Consider the following 21,188-nt stretch of genomic DNA (forward strand, 5'->3'; position numbering starts at 1 on the left):
GGTAGCAAAAGTACAAGAGAGGAGTTGGCCGGTAGCCTGGCCGTGGTCGGCCGCGCCATGTGGTCTTCTCCACATCAGACCCCAGTCGCCACATCGGCGAGAAAGGCTGCGACAGGGCGCGGCGGGGATTGAAGATCAACGACATCTAACAACTAGTCCCGAGCTACAGATAAGAAAATATCTCTCATTCACATTCCTTTCCACTTTTTCGGAAAGCATTGCAATTGCGAAAAATCGAAATATTGGAAACAACGAACAATCAACACTCGTCCAAAACAACACCCATCATGGCGCCCTCAGCAATCACCATCCTCGAACAAACCCCCATCGCCCCCAAAACCCAACCCCAAGACCAAGAAGACCCCGACACCTCCGCCACCCAGAAAACCAACCCCACCAAATCCGCCCTCGAGCTCATCTCCCAAGGCCAATCCCTCCCCGGCATCCCCACGCACCCCTCCTACGCCGCGCACCGGCAATGGATGCTGTCGAAAATGGCCCTCGCCTTCCGCGTCTTCGCCCGCAAGGGCTACACGGAGGGCATGTCGGGCCACATCTCCGTGCGCGACCCGGAGAACCCGCACACCTTCTGGACGAACCCGCTGTCGAAGCACTTCGGCCTGCTGAAAGCGAGCGACATGATTCTAGTCGACTATGACGGCAAGGCGATCGGGGGCAACATGAGCCTGCCGGCGAACGCGGCGGGGTTCCTGATTCATAGCGCTGTGCACAAGGCCAGGCCGGACGTGGCGGCCGCGTGCCATACGCATAGTCCGTACGGGAAGGCGTGGAGCGCGTTTGGGCGGCCGCTGGAGATGCTGAATCAGGACGTTACGTATTTCTACGGCGACGCGCAGGCCGTGTACAAGGTGTGTACGAGCTCCCGATCTGCACGGTTTCGCTCACTGACAGAACCCGCCCACAGGACTTCAACGGCGTCGTCTTCACCGAAGCCGAAGGCGAGCGCCTCGCGGCCGCGCTGGGCCTCAACGGCAAGGGCATGATCCTGCGCAACCACGGCCTGCTGACCGTCGGCAGCACGGTCGACGAGGCCTGCTACCTGTACACGCTGATGGAGCGCAGCTGCCAGGTGCAGCTGCTGGCCGAGGCGGCGGCGGCCAACGGCGTGCCGAAGATGTACGTGCCGGACGAGGCGGCGCGGTTCACGTTCGAGTCCGCGAGCGACCCGGAGGCGCTGTACTGGGAGGCGCAGCCGGACATGGAGTGGGAGGCGGAAATGTGTGGGGGGAGGCATGCGGAGTGATGTAGGGGTTTTTGGGTGGGAGGTCCGGATCAGGGAAAGCTTGGGGTTGATAGGTGGGATTTGAAGTGCTCGTAAAATGGTGCTGCCGTAGACAAGCGTGATTGATATTTCAATGGTGATGTTATAGAATAAACACGGTCTCGCCACCGTTGACCGTCCCGCCGTGAAAACAAATGCTTGATCTGATCAAAGATCATGGTATATCCGAATGTATCCCCAAGTCCTCCCAACGTGTCAAGTCGTCAAAACGTATTTTTTCCTCCCAGAAGAAAGTCCAGTTCACGGTGCGAGGGCTCACCGAGCCCAAGCCGCACGTAAAGGATACGAAACGAAAGGTTTGGCGCCGGCAGAGAAGGCTCTGATGAGCGAGCAGCCTGCGTGGGCGATGCGAATAATAGTAGTCATGAGGATGCAATCCTCGCGCGGTCTATGAGTGGCCGCGGTTGTCGCTACCCTGACCAATGAGGTTGACCACGGGGTTGAAGTTCTTAGTGGAGCACCAAGAAGTGATGCGCTTGGAGCCTTGACCGTAGTAAGCGGTCTTGCCGTCTTGCATGATGGCGAACTCAGGCCTCATGCCTTCGCTACCACCAAGGTCCTTGGGGAATGGAATTGATCCGGTGGCGGGACCAGAGTTGTCGGCGTGGAAGTCGTAGTATGTGTTGTCTCCGAGAGACATGGAGACTCTCGAGTCCTTGGTGACGAGAGCCCAAGCAAAGATGGCGTCCTCAACAAGGTCGCTGTTGCGGATGTGCGAAGAGCCCTGGTTGCACTGGGCGTCCTTAGCGTGCACGCGGTACCAGAAGACGACCTGGTCCTCGGTGATCTCGGGCTGCTTGCCGGTCTTCCACCACTCGACGTAGTACTTGGTCATGATGCGCCACGGGGAGTGGTTCTGTCCAGCGACGTATGCCTCCAGCCTGCCCATGTTGGCGTAGTCGGAGGAAGAGGTGGAGTTGCCGGGAAGGTCGCGGAGGTAGTGAGACTCACACCAGTCGTTCCAGGTGAGGAGCTCGATGATGTCGGGCTGGACCTCTCCATTGACAAGCGACTCGAGACGGTCCTTGAAAAGCCAGTCGGCGGGTGCAACCCAGGCATCCATGTTGTTGCCGTTGTCGAGGTCCTTGAACTGCCAGGGAGAGACGGCCATGATGTAGGGCCCGCTCTTGCCGGCCTTCTTCATGGCGCTCTGGAAGACTTCATCGGCGTCGATGGTGTTGTTGACGTTGTCGTACATAGGCCACGCCTGCCAGTTGAAGTAGCCGTCGATGACGGCGAAGTCGGCGATCATGTCGAAGGCAGCGGATGCGGCGTTCTTCTGAGCCTTCTCGGCGAAGCTAGTCAAAGCCGGAGTGAGGGAGATGGCGTTGCCAGAGAAGAACATCTTAGCCTTGAGGTCGGCAAAGAAGAGAGCGCCGTACTCCTTGACGCGGTCGCCACCGTAGGTGGTGACGAGAATGTTGCTGTTCCAGCGGTAGGTGGCCTTGCTGCCGGCGTGCTTCTGCAGCACGTCGGCCATGTAAGTGGTGTTCCAGTACTTGTCGCAGTTGTCCCAAGACATGTCGAAGGAGTGAACAATCTTGAAGCCGACCTCCTCGGCTGCCTTGAAGGCATCCTCGATGCGGTCCTCCTGCCATCCGAGGTTGCCCTGGCAGTCCGGCGGCATCCAGTTCATAGCGAAGGCGTCGACGCCAATCGACTTGGCGGAGAGCATGTCGGCCTTCCATTGGGAGTGGTCGTACGCATAGGCGTTCTGGACCATGAAATGAGCGAAGACATCGGCCGCGGTTGCAGCACGGATGCAGAGGGCCGCGAGAGCGGAGACGGCGAGCGTGAAGCTGAACATGGTTGATATGTTGGTTTGTGCGTTCGTTTGAGTGAGTGTTAGATTTTCTTTCTGATTGCTTCCTCTGATCACTGGGATCAACCGACAGATCGCTAAGAGGGAACGAGGGGGGATTCTAAAGAATGACAAGGCTCGTCAAGAGCACGTGGTGAAGGAATGAATGAGCAGCAGCCTCACAGAGGCGCGTAGCGAGAGTCGTCTGGAGAGCAGATGGGGAGAGCAAACGGACAACAGGCGGCGGAGGGCTTTAGAAGTAGTCGCGCCCTTGCGCCTGGATGACCGGCAACACGGCGCCTGGAGCAGCGCCATGCTGGGTCGAGACAGGGTCGCGCAGCGCCCAGGGATGCCATCTGCGTCCCTCGCGGCCGTTCTCCCATCACAAGCGGCAGTGTAGGCCGGACGCAGGCCCCACTGACTCGGTGAGGTGGACGCCGTCGAGGGCGAGATGGCACGGCTACCACGGTGCTGCGTGAGCTTCACGCGATCCAGATAGCCACAACTCTCCGTGGCGCTCGCTTCGCACGCCGCGGCCCTTCCAGGCGCTTATTGGCTTGCGCGCCTCGCGGCGCCGTCCCGTCCCGCGCGGAAGCTTGTTCCGTCCAGCTCGCGCGCCCGGTAGTCAGGCACCAAGCGCATCTGAAACGAGGCCCACCAGAGTCATGACGAGACGCAGGGATGCCGGTGGCTGTCTCCGGCCGCTGCGGATCCTCCAACATGCACTTGCCCAGCTCCGGCGGCAACATGAAGCACTGGCAGCGTTTGGCAGCATCCCGGCCGCATCCTGGCGGCGTTTGCGCGCGGCCAGCCTGCTCTCCAGGCCGGCGACTGGGGCGCCGCGGTGCTGGCGCCGCCTGGAAGGACCGGCACAAGATTGCCATGTGTGGATCGCCGCCCTCCTGCATATCCGAAACACCCTCCCAAGATGCTAAGATGGCCCCAAAATCCACCCTCGTACAGCGTCGCTCGGGGCTTATCGCCCAATGATTGGCCTGTTCTACACATCTATGTACGCGCTAGAATCTGTTGTCCGCCGTAAACAGCAGCAGCGCGAGACTGTGCCTTATCCACAGCCCTGCCAGACCGCACAGCGTCTGCATGACCAGGATCTCGGTCGCCAGCCGGTCCTCTCTGAGTGGCCCGCGCCAGACCAGCCAGAGGTTTAGGATCGTGAAATTGCTGGCCTCGGTCACTCTGCCCTTGCCGTCCGTCTCCACCTTCATTAAGTGCAATTTGCCCAGGACCTTGAGCGCCTCCCCAACGATAGGGCGCAGAGGCTTGTCCTCGTCGAACGTCGCGACCGACGGCTCCATCAAGCCGGTGCGCGCGTTGAAGCGCGGGAGCCTGTGTCGCGGACACGGCACGATCTTGAACAGCTGCGGGGCCGAGTAGCAGAAGTTAAAGATCTGGGGAATGAACAGCAGCAGCAGCGTCTTGCTGAAGTGCCCCAAGATTCCCACCACGGCAAACACCATGCCGGCGAAATAGCAGTAAGTATCGCCGACGAAAACCTTCGCCGGAAACCAATTGTGCTGCAGCAAGGCGAGTGATACTCCAATGAACGGCAGCAGCAAATACACGCTAAAGAGGTGTGATTCGGCTGCCGGATGCGGCTGATGCAGCTTTGGGGATAGGTAGAGCGCGTCGTTCAGGAGGAGGAGGAACGCAATCACGAGTGACTGCCCCACTTCGATGCCGTTGACTCCGGCCAGGATGTTGATGCAGTTTGGGCAGAAGATCGAAATTGCCGCCATGTAGAGGTAGTAGAATCCTCCCAGGTCCACCAAGTCGCCGAGATAAGGTCGCAGCGGCAGAGGCACGACGACGTGGGTCACGCCGAAGTCGACGAAGTACAGGCCCAGCATTGGCAGCGCGGCAAACGCTGGGATGAAGAATTTGTGTCGCCATCTCATGTCGAACGAATCGTCGAGGATTCCGAGGATGGTCACGGTTGCCAGCGTGCCGTATGCGAAGCCGTAGGATGCGAGCTGTGGGCCGTTAGTGAAGTCCTTCATTTTGCGACGAGGACAAGTTACCTTTTCGAGGGGAAATCGATGCAAGAAGCGTCCATTTTCGATTTCGGCTGCTTCAATAATACGATCCTTATCATTCGGTGCGAATGTAGCTGCAGCGATGTCGCGCTTGAACGCAAATGGCAGGAAGTTCACGATTGCAAGGAGATATACAAGCGCAGACAGCAAGCCCATTGCCTCGGGGCTTTTGCGACCTGTCAGCAGATGTTTCATGCGAGGCCAACGTTGTGATTCCATCTACTCACAGTTCGATTGGATTTTTCTTCGACAAATCCTTGCCCTTGTAGCCTCGTCGAATGAACACATCGCCCGTCCACGGTATCAGCGCATATGAAAATGCAAACGCCAAACCTGAAATCGCCAGCGACGCGAACAGCGGCTCTCCATCGCTGCGCCAGGCGTTGACCAACACCGCAACGCAAGCGATGGACAGCACGCTCAGCGAAGAGACCTCCGTCGAAGACAGAGCCCGCATGACTGCCGCCGATGTTCTTCAGATCTTTCTCCGGACCGCGTCTTTGTCGGTCAGGAACATTCAACAGATCATTGATCGTTTAGGGAAAGCTGGCCTCCAGCCTCCGCTGGTTGCGCTTGCAACGCCGGATCAGCAGGGGCTTCGGCTGGCCTTGGCACTCCGCAGCGAAGGGCCCTCGACTGTGGAACTGGAACAGGTCACAGGGACGAGCACCGTTTGCCTGGTCGACCCAAACACGAGATACGGGGTGCGTTTCAGGACTCTTTCGCTGCCGTGGAACGCAAGGGTAGATCACTTGCATCGTTGTAGGCCTCCCTGGGCGCACGCGTAACACCTCGGCCCCGTGAGATCTGCAGTCTTGACTGCTGTGTTCGATCGACGTGCTGCTGTCGCCACAGGGCTGCATGGACCTTTCTGGTGCGTTCCTAAAACACTCGAGAAGAATTGCTAGTGGCAGCAGACGGCTGCGCGAAACATGGCCTCGACCGGCGCCCATCGCTTCTCTCACGGCCATCGGGATTTGCTCCTGGCTGTCAGCTACAACATTTACGGCACGCGCGCCGCGACCTCTTCTTCGGATCACAAGCTGAAGGTCTGGGAGTGCAACGAGAAGACGGGCGCGTGGATTGTCACGGACGCGTGGACGGCTCATGATGCGCAGGTTACGGATGTGAAGTGGAACGGGCCCTACGTGGGCGAACACATCGCGTCCATTGGCGAAGACGGGACGGTCAAGATCTGGCAGGAAGATGTCAACGAGCCTACGAATTCTGGTCGACGATGGAAGAAGATCTTCCAATTGACGACTGCTACCGGTGTGCCATTCATGGGCCTGGATCTGAAGAACATTGGCGCCGAGAGCTACCTCGCTGTTTCCACCCGCGATGGCTACATCACTGTGTGCGAGCCAGAAGACCACGACGAGCTCACTTCCTGGCGGGTGCTATGGCAAGACTACCTATGCAAAATTTCCTCCAGGATGGACGAGACGAGCTTCCGCCTGAGCTGGCACAAAGAGACCCTCCCCGCCTGGCCAGCCGTTCTCGCAGGCTTGGACCGCAAAAGCCTCGGTCTCGCCGTGGCTGTCGGAGACGTCGTGCGCATCCTGCGAACCGACGAAGACCGCAAGTTCTACAATGCAGCGGTCCTGGAAGGTGCGAAAGGGCTCGTCAGAGACGTCGCATGGTCCAATGGCAGCATGCGCGGCTTCGACACGCTCGCGACTGCGAGCAAAGACGGCTTCGTCAGGATCTACGAGCTTCATACACCAGGCGCAGCGTCATTCTCGACATTGAGCACCAACGCAGAGGATGCTGAACCTGCGCGTCCGCGCTCGCAATTCCCTGCTGCTCGGCCGACGCGCTCTGGTATCGGTGCTGGGTTAGCAAGCAATGCTAAGGGCAAAGGCGATGATCAAGGGCATGCGCCGGGCGCGGTGAAGCAAGACGTGAAGCTGGTCGCGGAGCTCGAAGTCAGAGAAGGCATGCCGTGGAGAGTGTCCTGGAGTCCGACAGGCGACATGTTGGTTTCGACCGCCGACGAAGGGTCCGTTCGCATATGGAAGAAATCCGCCGAAGGCAAATGGCTTGAAGCCGCTGAGGTAGATTCGACGAAAGAATGAAACGTTGTGCCTGGACGGAATTGGCGTGATGGTCGCCATGAAGTCGTCCTTCCCATTGCTTACCATCCGGGCTCTCCGGCGCAACAACACGCAAATTGCGTATGCTCTCCGCTGAATTAAAAACAATGGCATGCGTCCGCTGCCGGTCCATCCGAGCGCAATGTGCGGAACATCGTGAAGCTCAAACACGAAAGCGCCAGCATCGAGCTGCAGCACGCATTGCCGGAAGCGGTCAGCCGCACCTCGGCTTTCCCTCTGCCGTCCAACGTCACCATCTGGGGACATCGGGTTCCACTCTTCAATCGACCTCAAGAAACTCACAGCTTGAGCTTGTGATTTCTTGACAGAAGGCAGCGCTGATCTTCCGCCGATTTAGCCTAAGTCGCATAGTATTAATCGCTTCGGCAACTCAGGTTCATTGCACCCCGCAAGCTCGGCTGAACTTGGCTATGGGTTGCGCGCCACCGGCAATACACCTCACGATTTCTTGCCCTCAAGACCACGGGCTGGCACTTGCAACATGACGGCATCAATTACCCCGGAACCGGCTGTCCGGAAGCACCTCATGTGGTGTTCCTTGCAGCCCATGCGGAGGATGAGCAGCTACAAAACCAGTGTTCTTCCCCCAGAGTACTCTAGAATAATTCTCAATTGCAATACGCATTGACCCAATTATAAAATGAAGAACTCCGTTGTCACAGCCACTGCTGCTCTAGCTGCTGCTGCCACTGCAGCTCCGCCTCGATATGGTGGCCACCATCCGCCTGGTCGCCCTGGGGGATACCCCGGCCACGGGCCAAACGCCGACCATTGGAAGCTGAAGAAGTTCACAAGTCTTGTCGCTTTTGGAGACAGCTATACAGATGATTCACGATTGGGATACTTCTTCGCGAACAACGGCTCAGCTCCGCCAGTTGGATGGGTCAACCCGGCAGTATGTCTGAGCCCACTATCTAAATCGCAATGCTTTTTTGCTGACCGTTCCGTAGAACTACATGTCCGCCGATGGGGGAAGGCCGTGGCCGCAATATGTTGCCCAATACTCTGGCGCCAATGTCTACAACTACGCCGTATCCGGCGCCGTCTGCAGTAACAACATCACCCCACGCCAAGTTTCGGGCAACACCTTCAACTTCCCAGACGTAGAAGGATACGAAGTCCCTGCATACATCGCCGACTCCCGCTACGTCGACGGCAACGGGACGAAGTTCATGATCAACCCACCGGACGAGACCGTACACAGCATCTTCATCGGAACCAACGATCTCGGCAACGATGCTTTCATCACAGATTCCCAGGTCGCAAACAAGACCATCACGGACTACACAGACTGCATCTTCAACGCCATCCAAGGCGTCTACGATAACGGCGGCCGCTACTTCGTCCTGCAGAACGTGGCGCCTCTGAACCTCGCGCCCCAATACGCTCTTCCCGGCAAGGGCGGTCTCGAGACGACGCAGTATTGGGAGAACAAGTCTGGCAACCTCACCGAGATCAGCTATAAGATGAAGGAGTACGTCTCGCTGGTGAACAACGTATTCAAGTACCAGACGCCATACGAGACAGAGGTCGCCAAGCGGTTCCCTGGCGCGCACATTGCTATTATGGACATCCATGGATTGGTAAGAGAATCCCATCCAACTCACGACGAAGACATTGCTGACCTTTCGCTTTAGATCACCGACATGTACAACAACCCGTCGGAGTATCTGAACGGTACTGCTCCTCTCGACGTGACTTCTTACGTCAACCTCAATGGCACACAGAATGCGAGCCCGGACAGCTTCCTGTGGTACGATGAGCTGCACCCCAGCGAGCAGACTGATAGGGTCATTGCGCGGGAGTTTGTGGGCGTTGTAAATGGCGATAGCCAGTGGGCGACGTACTGGTAGAGATGAGCTGCTGTATACGTAGATGTGTTATCTGGACATAGACGAATGTCACGAATTTTGACAACGTCCAGTGATGCTCAGGGCCATCATATTGTATCTTTCTTGAGACGTTCTCAAGTGTTGATCTTACCCTACTCTTTCGGCCCATCGAGAGTAGAGGTATTAATTACGTATGCTATTCCTCGGAACCGCTCACGCTGTTCTCCCCCTACTGACCTGGGTACCTAGGGTTAGGGTTGGGGTAGCCCACCACAACTACATCACCTCTCATGAAACAGGCCTCTGCCCGCCTGAAACACAGCTGCACCATGGTCATCAATCAAGCTTCCAGCGGTACTCCGAACTCTGGTCACCATAGCCTCTCGATGGCGTAGTCTGCAGAAACGCCCCTCCCGCGCCACGCCCCGACTTTCCCCATCTGTCAACCGTTCCAGACCTCAACCCGCATTTTCTTATCGCATTCAGCATCTCGATTCTCCTCTTATAGCATCTCCACTTCCATGTGTAGCGAGATATCGTCCTAGTCCGCATGAGGCTTCCTGCGCGTTGCGCCACCCCGCGTGCATGCCAGCGCCACGTTCGAGTCTAGGTTTAGATTTTGGCTTTCGCCGTGCATCTGTTCCAGGTCCTTGGCTCGCCACGTGCGGCTGAGACATGGCTTGCTTGATGGCCACGTGGTTGACGAAGATGTTGGCGAGATGCAGATGCGATGCGGAGAGTAGGCTGTCTAGACTGTGGGACTGGGTGCTGCGTTGGCGAAATGGGCCATTGGGGTGGGGTGTAAGGGGGCTGAGGTGTTCCTTTGGTTGTTTGGTAATGGGTGTGCAAACGCTTGGGTCGGGCGGAAAATTGTCGGACGTCGACGACAACGTTAGACTCTTGCCTAACCACAGAAGACTGCAGAATTTGCTTTTGCGATTTGGACAGTGCTGGCTATCCTGTGATGTGGGTGCATACAACGGGAGATGGGTGAGGCGTATCCTGATGAAAGATCCCCCAATTACCCAAGATGGAGCTCGTTCAATTCACAGTATAGATCCATTGACGAACTAACATGAGGACTCAACTAACTTACCCAAGACACTACAAGACAACCCGAGTCCCGTACTCAAGCCGGTAAGACTAGGTCTCCGGTCCTAGAACCTGTCATCGCCACCTGCACAGCAAAGCATCGAGCTCAATCGCGTCCTGATTGCTTGAGAAGGTAGGTGGTAGTTCCCCCAAGGCTTTTGACCAAAGTTGCCATCCAACCAAGAGTCTGGAGTTTTCTGATGGGGCCGAGGTTTGTGACGTCTTTTTCTGAGGGATGATTTCGCGGGATCTGTATTGGTCAGTGGCTGGCACACTGATGCTCACATGGCGGGCAAGGGGAGAGGATACGGTACCTCAATGCCACGATGAAATTACGTTTCACATCTCAGTGAAGCCAATATGTTCTTCACCATTTCACACCCACGATGGAATGACCTTTTTCAGATCGATTAATTGATAAGATCAAGTCAGACTGAATCACCGAGCTCACTGCTTGGAAGCACTAATGGTTTTACTTGTGCCGACGAACGCTCAAAAGTGCTCTTTGGCTTCCCAGAAGAGCTCACACTCCTCATCGACGCTACAATTGTCATCATCCGGTGAGGACTCATTCTCCTCCAAGCCGCACACCCGCAACGCTTGAACATACTGTGCTTCCCTCCCTTCGCTTTGTGCTGAAGCGACTTGCCTCGGGGTGCATGCTCGTCCATGAAGAGATTCCGGCATGTGCGACATGAACGGCTTACTCAACACATCAGGGTCCGCGCCACGACCCAGTAGATCCCGCACTATAGCATCGTGACCGGCAGAGGCAGCTATATGGAGCAGCGTCCAGCCGCGTTCATCTAGCATTGTAACAGAATGGTTCCCGAAGTACGGAAGCAAAGCTTTGTACGTTGCTTCATTCCCGTAGAACACAGCATGATGGAGCGCGTTCCAGCGTAGAGGTAAGGCCTCATGCTCGGGTCGCGCTCCCTGTCGTATCAGTTCCAGGAGCTCTGCAGCTGTTGCATAAGCCGCAACGCGGTGTAGGACTGTCCAGCCCTCGGTATCAACCACGTCCAGATCCTGCACGGCATCATCAGCAAGTAATTTGAGATAGTCCAGCATAGAAAATGTCCCAAATTGCAGCCGAGGCCAGCAGAAGAATGTAACATTCCAGCCGATAGTGTTTATGTGATCTTGCGAAGCCCCGCGGTCTAGCAACAGGCGCACTATATCGAGTTGCTTATGCCATATTGACCACTGCAATGGTGTGGTTTGAAGAAGCCCAAATGTACCTTCCAAATCGGCGCCGCTATCGAGCAGCTCTTTTACGACGTCAGTACTGCCGTTTCGTATTGCAAACTACGCTGGCATTAGCATTTTTTTCTGACCGTCGGTGCGGTGGTCTTGACTGACAGCCAGTGGAGTCCAATTGCGCGCACCAATGTCCGTTCGCCGGCCTTCGTCATTTTTCAACATTCTTCGAACGGCGAGCAGATCGCCGCGATTACAAGCTACCAGAAACTCGTGATCGTTGTCGAGGACTCTCGCCAGAGCAAGCGAGCTTCCATGACGCAGGCTCAGATTCAATGGGCAGAGCGGGAATGTTCGTACCGAGACGGTCATGACGAGCATGAATCGGCCAAGGATCCGCGCAAGTGGAGTCGATATCTGCATTACAATGCAGTAATCCCGATACGGCCCTTGTGATGTCGGTATGAGGCTATAACGTACACCCCATGATGCCCAATCATCCTCCAGTGAAACGGGTTTGTATCGTAGAACCCGCTTCGTGGTCTTTGACACTTTGAGTGCTGGAACTGCAGATTCTGCTTCAGAGCCGCCGAATTGAGTGCGGAGTCCCGATGTCAATCCAGCGATCATGCTCTTAAGCTCATCTATACCACTCAAAGTCGAGCACTGGCCTCTACTAGGATACATGTCAGTAAATGGAGTCCAACGTCCAGAGGCAGTCAAAATGTCAATGCAAAAGCTCATTACATACAATGACAAGACCTGAAGCCAGTGCGACAGTCGTTCTTCCACGGCACTAAGCTTGACGATGATGCTTTCCATGTGCTGACTTTCAGATTTTGCCCACATGGTACGTTGACGAATGCTGCCGTACGCCTGAACGCGCGATAACACAGAGTCGAATTGCTCGATACATTGGCGAGCGTCTCTCAGGAGATCTGCCAGAACGTTTTGACTTTGGACGTCAACTATTAGCGGATGTCCAGTGATGGAGGTGCAATGGATAATGTCTAATTCGGCTTGGAGAGATACGATGAACGCTGCAAGGCGCTGCAGATCGTCAGGCGCATGTCTCCATCGGCTGTAGATGTTTTGTATCGATTTCAGAAGTACCGCGGTCGCTTGTATCAACGTGATGACACTCGCTGTGGCTCCTATGGGCTCCATTGCAAAATGTTAGTCGGTAGGGTATCAAGGAGAGTGCTACGAAACCATTTGTTTTCTAACTCTTCAAAGTCGCTCAGACGACTACTAGTGCAGCCTTGGATATGAGTTGTGGGTCGCATGTGCCGAGTAGGCTATACCAATCATTGCTCGACACGTTGGCGTAGGTATTTGAGCTGTGCCTTGTCGCTAACCCATTATACTTGAATGGTGTGCCGGTCGCATACGCCGGATGAAGTATACCAATCATTGCTCGACACGTTGGCGTAGGTATTTGAGCTGCGCCTTGTCGCTAACCCATTATACTTGAAGATGGTGTGCCGGTCGCATGCGCCGGATGAAGCTTACCAATCATTGCTCGACACGTTGGCGCAGGCTTTAAAGCTACGCCTTGTCGCTAACCCACTATACTTTTGGTTCTAGTATTCATACCAGATAGAGGCCCCGCCATTTGACGACTGTCTGAGATCTCTGCTGGCTTCCGACTGATCCTGGAGCACAGAAAACCAACTAAAGAGAGTAAATCTGCCAAACTACGGGAATCATGTCTAGCAAGTGGGTGGCATTCATTTGGAGGCCTGTGTTAAATGATCTTGTTGACCATCGACAGCTCCACTGGACACACTCCGTTTCCTCGTGACCCACCAGATGGTCGTCACCGTACTCCATAGCCCAGCGAAGCAGATGCGCAAATCAGGAATCTGAACTCCGCTGTTCCAGGTGAGAAAGAATTCCAACTCGAGAAAGCAACTCGAGTTCCTGCTCTTCAAGTATCTGGGCGTCAAGGAACGCAGCATCGCATCTCGTGAGTTGTTGCCGGAATTACACCACAATGGCTTGCTGTCTTGTTGTCATGGAAGAATCGTCATAGCAGTAGATGGAGCTCACGATAGCTGACCATGTCCAGGCCTTCGACTCCGCGCATAGTACCTTACGATCGAGAAAAGTGCGTGTAAACATTAGTCAGGCTATCACACTCTGGAGGCTTGGTACCGATCCGCATGGACTTTTTACGAAAATACTTGCAAAGTACTAGGAAATATGAAAGTTTGAAGTTACAGCGCTGCTTCGTTAAGTCTGTGCGCTGTTTTGGTTTCAAGCTGCGACGGGCGAGAGGCTATGCGCGCCTGCCTACCGTGCTTACGTAGGTAGAAGCTATGCCTAGTAGCTGGGTGCATCGCAGAGCTTCTCACAAATGTGAAAGCTATAAAAACCCTAAACTTGAACTGGTGACCACATACGACCACAGGTCAGTGAAAACTGGGCATCCCGTCCGAAATCCCCCATTCTCACCGTCGTTCACGATATCAGGATCCCAGCGTGTTGCTACTGTAGTGTTGATGGTCCCAACGACTCAAATCCTACCAAACACTTGCGTCCAACATCGCTGTGACAGGGAGTACGAACTTCACCTTGTGAGCGTTAGGAGAAGATGATATGCGAATTACAGGATAATAAGTAGCAGGTATCCAGTGTACGGAGCCTTAGGGTAATGTTTCCCCTGTTCATCTCACCGTGAATCATGAACAACGGATGATAGACAACCGGGTTTGCCATGCTCCTAGAACGTGTGAACACACGATACGAACCATACCCCATCATCCCGTTACGCACCTGTAATGCATGGTTGATCAATCAGGACGGGAACACGATAGAAAGAGATTTCTGGACCCATTTGCTTGTAGAATTTCCTAAATCTGCCCTTCTTCATTCCTCCATCTTGAAGATCGGGTTACCAAACCTTGACCACGCTACGGGAAGCATCTCCAGAGATTGCATTCCTAGGCCGTTCCTTTTATGTTGAACGCAGCATCAGTCTCTACCTGTCGACATAGAATGACAGACTATGATCCATAAACCAGGACACAGGAATTCGGCCATCAGAGTGCCACTTCCACGATTTGCGCGGGAGCCGCGATTCTAGAACGGGGAATTGAATCATGCCGCGCTACCTTCCCCGTTGATGTGCCGCCGAGTAGAGGCCAGGCGCTTGGTCAGAAGTCGCAGGTGATTATGCAATCTTCGGGCTGCGAGAGTGCAGGCTTCCATGTCCCACAAGAGGGAAAATGATTGGGGGACGAGGTGGTCGCGCTAGCGGCTGACTGCAAAAGGCACAGCAGGGCTGTATTTGGAGACTCCGCATTGCACGGATAAGGGGGTATCTTGACAATGACGAGTTTGATACAAAGTATATCACGCGATGAAGACACGGCACGAAAACATGATGCTACGTTGATCTAAGTATAGCCGAAAGGTACAGGAAGTAGTTTGAGATCACTGAGACACGGCGGCACGGCATACGGCGTCGGTTTGGAGCTCTCCATGTAGCAAAAATAGGCCGAGTCGCATCATCCTGCCTTGCATTCTCTTGCACGGGACATCGCTCCGATCCTTGCCACAGCATGCTCATGTCAAAAAGTGCGTGTGCTGCATCCTGTCTTCCTGCGATCAAATCCTGGAACTAGAGGAAGCAGACGCGCGGGAAATCCGGAACAGGAACGCTCAGACACTAGTTCCGAGAAGCCGTCTCTGGCCATCAAAAGCCAGGTTTCCAAATGCGGGGATAGCTAAGCAGCGTGCCGCATATTGTGATTGCAGCGGCAGGCATACCACAGGCTCACAATTTCAGCGTGCCGCTTCTCATCAACTTCTGCTTCCCGTCTTGCTTTTTGTCTTCGATTACCAATGTGGGCCTTTTGGAGAGATTTTATGTACATAATTCGTTGAACAGCCAGGTTAGAACGCAGGAATGTTACCATCCGTGTCACCGATCTTCACACAGCATCACTGTCTTGAGATCTCAACATGACATTTGCCCAAGCCGAGGAGTCGTAGCTGCAGATCTGCTTGGGGAAGGAATTCCATATACTCTCGCACGCTCAGGCTCCTCATGATATCGCGGCACTTACGCGGGTGTGAAGCGGGGAGACGCGACAGCTCACGTGTGGCTTGCAGCACAGTCTACCCCTGGGAGATAGCTCGCAAATGGTCCTTGTTCATTGCTTTTCCCACCACTCCAGCTGTTGAATCCCCGGATTTCTTTTTTGCTCAACTCCCTTGCTGTACCTTCAAACCCCGACAAGTGGATAGGTACACGGGACCTCTTTTAACTTCGAAAACATGGAAGTATCAGCGGACCGCCAGCGCGCGGTGCCAATGGAGGCGCATGTTGCCAGTACCAAGGGTGGGGTTGACAACCTCATCAACCTCAGTGGACTAACCGAATTTCCTCCCACAACAAATACAGCCAGCAAAGCCGGACCAGAAGTGGTAGAGCCATCCTGTCCGCCGAAGCCTCAACGCAGAAAATCCACGCCAATCTTGGCTGCTTGTTCCCAATGCCAGAAGATGAAAATAAAGTGTTCGGGCGAGCGTCCTACTTGTTCATCGTGTTGCCTCCGTGTACTCCCATGTCGCTGGGGTGTCCGAGAAGGGTTGACAAGACATGCGGACATGAAACAGACAATATCAGCTTCCACACAGCGCCAAATCGAGCTGGAGAGGTCTTTGGCAGAAACGAAAGGTCAGCTGAACGTTCTGACACGATTTGTTCATACTCTTCGAAGTGGCTCTGATGCGGAGTCTGCGCTGGATCTTGCAAGACTGCGCCTCGGAACCGCAATCGAGGACATTGTCCGCTATCAGGACTCCCGACTAAGCACCGCCCGCCCGATTTGAGGCTGGTAAGTTGCAGATCTTATCATCTTGGGTGGAAAGCACAAGAGCTCATAGGTGTCTAACACAATCGCTGCACATGCAGCGAGGTCAGAAAGTATCATTGCTGCCAGCCTGGCTTTGGTGCAAGGTCTTCCCGCAGGCGCACCAAGATCACTTCGTGCTATTGCAGATCAACCGATCGTCTCGCTGCGATGGGAAGACGCATGCTATTCCCATGTCTCTTTTCAATGACGCGGCGCCTGCGCAGGGGCTCTTACCTGACGCCCGTCTTCCCGCTGCACCTCCATATCGAACGAGTAGCGTTGCGCTTTGCATCGCGATTTCCTCGCTCCAACGATTTGTCAAGAGGGCGGTTAACAAGCATATGCAACGCAACATAGACCTCGAACCGTGCGCTTTTGCTTATAAAGGCCTCCGATCTCTTTGGCGTGTACGCTGGATGCATCACTGATTCATCGTCTTTTCATAATGCGGGCAAATTCTAAAGCTGCTTCGGAGCAAAAAAATATGAGCACCGGCTGGTGTGGATGCACGCACAGGAAGGATGACATATTCAGCATGCTCGCAGTGCCGCAGTCGGAAGCTAAAAGTCGTCTCTTGCTGCGTAGGCGGTTAGGCATTCTGATAATAAGAAGCTGATCGTCCTTGCGGATAGTGCTCTGGTGAACGGCCAACTTGCAAGATGCGCGGAGAAAGATCGGGCTTGTGCATACGACATTGACATCGGAGTGACCCGGCGGCAGGCACTCATTTTGCAACTCAACATGGCTCGTGAGCAGCTGAGCAATTGTAAGAATGTCATGCTTGCTTTGCAATATGGCTCAATCACGGATGCTACCGAGCTTTTGGCTCGACTACGGCTTGGAGAAGACGTCGATGAGTTAGCTAGCGTCGTAAGCCAGCGTCGAAGCACGTACGAGCATCGCATCGGTTATTCAGCAGACGTGGATGACACTGGGACAAGGCAATAAAACATCGACACCACCAGCAACAACTTGCTATCATTTCCTGCTTCTAAGAAGAAACTGTTCGGGACCGCAGTCTGCTAGTGTGGCGCTGAAATGCTGGACCACGATACAGTACGATACCTGCGTTTGTCTTTGCTTGAAAGCTAGCAAGAGGCAAGATTGTCAGGGCGCAGAGATCTGGCCTTGAAACCAATTGCGACTATTACAGGCATTCTCAAAAGTCATGTCAACTAATCTCTTAATGACCTCCGATTTCTACGCTCTCACTTTCGATGTTTTCGGAACACTCACGTCGAGTCGCTCAATGATTTTGCTACGTTCATAGGGTCTTTCGACGCTCGTATCTCCCGGAACGCTTCCCGAGCCTGACGGCTCGAGCAATTTCGAATATAATGAAAGAATCCGTGGAAGTCATTCACTTCCACTTGCAGTACGGTGATCTTTCGCTGGAGGGATGCGAAACGTGTTGAGTTAGGTTCAACATCGTACTCGCAAGGGGCACCCTTGTTCGCACAACGTTCGCAAGAAGGTCGCCGGCTATCGCACTACTGAAGTGTCAGAGCCCTTCTAGAGCCTTCTTTTTTACCAGGTAAAACTTACCTTCGCTTTCCCCCTCTGGCAAGCTATACACGCAACTTTGACCTGACTTCTCCGTACCCGCGATATCGGCGGCGACAGCGCTTGGAGGTTATTAATATTGGCGTCGATCGTCCGAAAGACAGGATCCAATGTGTGAGCAGTCGTGCTTCTAGGCGCTAATAACCTTGGTGCTCGTTGTTCCCTAGCCATCGCCACGCAAACAAATTTGATTTGATCTGAGTGAGGTCTGTGCCTGATACAGACAAAGCTTCTAGCGTGAATGTTTGAGAACTCGCAAAGATTGATGTGGGAGAGATGCAGTGCAGACTGCTTGGTGATGTATCGCAGCGCGACTCCCTGGCAACTGAAGGATCAGATCGATCGGAGGAGGCGGCTTAGACCGTGTCCCGTCCTGCACATTGGCCGCCTGCATCCTGGTACCGCTTATGTACAGTAGTGAATGAACGTGTAAGAAATCAGGGCCTAGTTCCTGCATCGCCTAAGCTTCCCCGCAGGCATGCGATCAATGAGCAAACGGCAACTTCGTGAAGGAGCAATGCTGAGGTGTCGCAGCAACCTCATATCGGTTAGCCGAAGCCAACACGTCACACCTGGTTCAATGCTTCCCTGCAGCGAGACGTCGTTCCAGAGCTTCTCCGAGAAGCGCGTTACTGCGTCCACAGCTTGCATCTCGACTGCACTTGTATGCGATTGATTCAGCCCTACATTGGCGCCCAGATTCAGGGTTTCCTCTTACGACGTGAGAGCTGACAGTCCAGACCCTTGACCTGCATGAACGCTGCAAGCCGTCCTCTGTGTCGTCTCCTGGAAGGGCCGCCTTTGATTGGCTAGTCACTATGGGACACTAGCGGAAGCAAGCAGCTGCCTATGAATCGCGGTTGCAAAACGCTTAGACGGTACAATGCCATGCATCGCAAGGTCTTGGCAGGGGACCTTCTATGAGCTTCCATACGGTTTTGCTCCCCCTGCTGCGGAACGATGACCGCCCGCATCGGTATCAAAACCGCTGAGACGCGGTCTCGTTGCGGACGGACAGACGGCAAGCCCGCCTTGCGGCACGGAGCCGACCGATCGAATCAATGGTAGCAGAGGTCGCGACATCGGAGCTTCTCCGCGTCTGGCCCTCATCAGTGGACCCGAAGGCTGATCCTGCCGAAAAACCGGTCTTGCGCTTTTCTGCATGCCGCAACCTTCGTCATGGTCTCTAGCTGGATGCATTTGGATGCACGACATTCTTCTCGTCGTAGCGCATCTGGCGCATCTACTTTCAACTCTACTCAGACCGCGTGACGCCTTTCCGCAGGCTCGAAAGCAGACGCGTCGAACGATGACGGCGACGATTTGGACGAGGGGACGGCTGTCCGCGCGATCGGTGCCCCGACACATGGTCAGGCCGATAGGCAAATGACAGGAGAAGAGCAAGAGATGGAATATTAATCAGTTATGGCGTGGATAACAGATGCAGAGCGAAGATCAGAAAAAACGTCCCGGCACAGGTGGACGGACATTACCTGTGCAGCTCTGGCTTGACCGTGAGCAGAACTCGGCCATCGCGGGTGTCTTCAATAGAAAGCGAGAGCGCTTCGAGGCAAGCGGCGGTGTGCGACTCGCGCAGCTTCGCCTTGCGAAATACGCGCATTCGGACCGCTTCCCCGGTGCTGCAGAGCTCCACCACCCTTTCCGGATAGAAGGCGCGAATGGCTGTGCAATCTACGCGCTCTCGTAGCGCCCGATTGCATAATCTCCAACCAATTGCATCTCGCATGAAGGTCTTTTGCTTGCCACCATCCACATCTTACCGCGTGTTTGCCTTACACTCAACACCACTTCATTGTCCGAGTCCGAATATGTCTCAAGATGCCTAGGCGTGCATGTTCGCAGAGCGGAAATGTCCGAGCGTCAGGCAGCATGTGCCATACCTCGTGACCGCTTTAACCTCAGGCGGAATACGAAAGCGTTCTGCTGCGGGCAATCCGGCGTGTCGCAAATGGCTTCTGCCGAGCTTGACCTTCCATCCTGGACGACGGGTACAGTAACGGAATGACGTTCTTCGGCAGATTTGGCGCGCTAGCGGATTAAGCGAGGAGAGCTACAGCCGATCGTCATCGGGCGTCAGCGTTTTGCCACGCAAATATGTTCTCTCATGGGTTCATGAGTCCGCGGCGACATCCGCACACCTATTCCCTCGAAATGCCACATGTGCTTCTCTCCGTGCACTCGTCACGTGCTTGTCCAAGATAATATGTGAGTCCCCAAATTCCTGAAGTATAAGACCGACTCAACGGGCCCTGTGCGTGGCTGCCGGACAAGCGATGCGTCTTTGCCGCGATGGGGTGATACTGATGGCGCGAACAGCCTGCCTTCTACAAAATGTCTAAATGGCCGTGACAACTTCCATATATTCGGCCTGATCGATCATCTATGAAGAACTTTCAAATTTCTTAAGAGTACTCGATCGAACGACAGCCGCTACATCCACCGAACGCACGATGAACGAGAGCATGCCCGTCCATTTCTCCGCGGAAAGTCTCCGAAATGAGTGTTCTGGGACATCCCAGAGGGAAACTGGGTCTTCAAACGAGGCGAGTGAGAGCACAAAGCGCATGCAACAGACAGCGAGGAGCAGCGACATTTCAGACATTGTACCGAAGCCTTGTGAGTTGGCTATCGCAATCACGGAGGATAAGAAAATGCGTAGTGAAGGCCGCTGTCTACATTGCAAAAAGAGGAGAGCGAGGTGCTCAGGGCAGCCTCCAGCCTGTCAGTCTTGTAGAGAGCGTGGGCTGACCTGCTCATGGGACAATGGGCACGGTTTAACATGGCAGCAAGACCTGGTACGATCGCCACCAGACCAGCCACAGACAGACAATCTGTATACGCTTGTTTCTGCATTCCGAAGCAGGTCAGACGATGAGGCTACAATGTTGCTGGCTAGATTACGGCTGGGCGCTTCCGTCGGAAGTCTCGTGGAATCGATACGCACGGATTCCATCTAAGACTTCAACGAAGACAAGTGCTCTCCTGTCACGCCTAAGGATCACTACGTTCAGAAGGCCATCCCCGAATGCTTGATCCTCGGCCTGTGATTGTCAGCTGAAAGAGCGCCGACTGCACGAACGCGGTAGTGAGATTCACGACGCGCTGTGCTCGACACTTCTTCCCAAACTTGCGCTGCCGGTACGAGCATCGCGTGCAACACAGAACCACGCACATATATCTTCATTGGAAAGCATGGGCAACGAGGCATTAGACGATTTCCACCGGACAGCATGAGGGCATCTGAGAGGTACATTAGCAAGCTAGAAACGTATCCTCGTACCCGGGGGATAAACGTCCACACGCGCGACGAACCGAATCTTTAGAACGGGTCTGCATCACT

The 21,188-nt window shown here is 54.6% G+C and overlaps 5 protein-coding genes across 5 annotated transcripts; 3 read left to right on the top strand and 2 right to left on the bottom strand.

Annotated features, from left to right (window-relative positions):
- Positions 1-287: 287 nt before the first annotated feature.
- WHR41_07767 (uncharacterized protein) lies at positions 288-1,481 on the top strand (the record flags this gene model as incomplete). The annotated part of the gene is made up of 2 exons (XM_069376371.1): positions 288-869; positions 926-1,481. The coding sequence occupies 2 exons, from the start codon at positions 288-290 to the stop codon at positions 1,262-1,264; spliced, it is 921 nt and encodes a 306-aa protein (XP_069226717.1). The 3' UTR covers positions 1,265-1,481.
- Positions 1,482-1,691: 210 nt separating this feature from the next.
- WHR41_07768 (uncharacterized protein) lies at positions 1,692-3,110 on the bottom strand (the record flags this gene model as incomplete). The annotated part of the gene is made up of 1 exon (XM_069376372.1): positions 1,692-3,110. One exon carries the CDS (start codon positions 3,108-3,110, stop codon positions 1,692-1,694), a length of 1,419 nt encoding a protein of 472 aa, XP_069226720.1.
- Positions 3,111-4,062: 952 nt separating this feature from the next.
- On the bottom strand, positions 4,063-5,615 carry WHR41_07769 (uncharacterized protein; the record flags this gene model as incomplete). Its single annotated transcript, XM_069376373.1, has 3 exons — positions 4,063-5,095; positions 5,144-5,324; positions 5,386-5,615. 3 exons carry the CDS (start codon positions 5,613-5,615, stop codon positions 4,124-4,126), a joined length of 1,383 nt encoding a protein of 460 aa, XP_069226721.1. The 3' UTR covers positions 4,063-4,123.
- Positions 5,616-6,090: 475 nt separating this feature from the next.
- On the top strand, positions 6,091-7,236 carry WHR41_07770 (uncharacterized protein; the record flags this gene model as incomplete). The annotated part of the gene is made up of 1 exon (XM_069376374.1): positions 6,091-7,236. The coding sequence occupies one exon, from the start codon at positions 6,091-6,093 to the stop codon at positions 7,234-7,236; it is 1,146 nt and encodes a 381-aa protein (XP_069226762.1).
- A 679-nt stretch (positions 7,237-7,915) lies between these two features.
- WHR41_07771 (uncharacterized protein) lies at positions 7,916-9,128 on the top strand (the record flags this gene model as incomplete). Its single annotated transcript, XM_069376375.1, has 3 exons — positions 7,916-8,170; positions 8,226-8,858; positions 8,913-9,128. 3 exons carry the CDS (start codon positions 7,916-7,918, stop codon positions 9,126-9,128), a joined length of 1,104 nt encoding a protein of 367 aa, XP_069226761.1.
- Between the last annotated feature and the right edge of the window lie 12,060 nt (positions 9,129-21,188).

Source organism: Cladosporium halotolerans, assembly GCF_011745625.1.
Source record: "Cladosporium halotolerans strain TM138-S3 chromosome Unknown Sca33, whole genome shotgun sequence".
NCBI classification, from domain to species: domain Eukaryota; kingdom Fungi; phylum Ascomycota; class Dothideomycetes; order Cladosporiales; family Cladosporiaceae; genus Cladosporium; species Cladosporium halotolerans.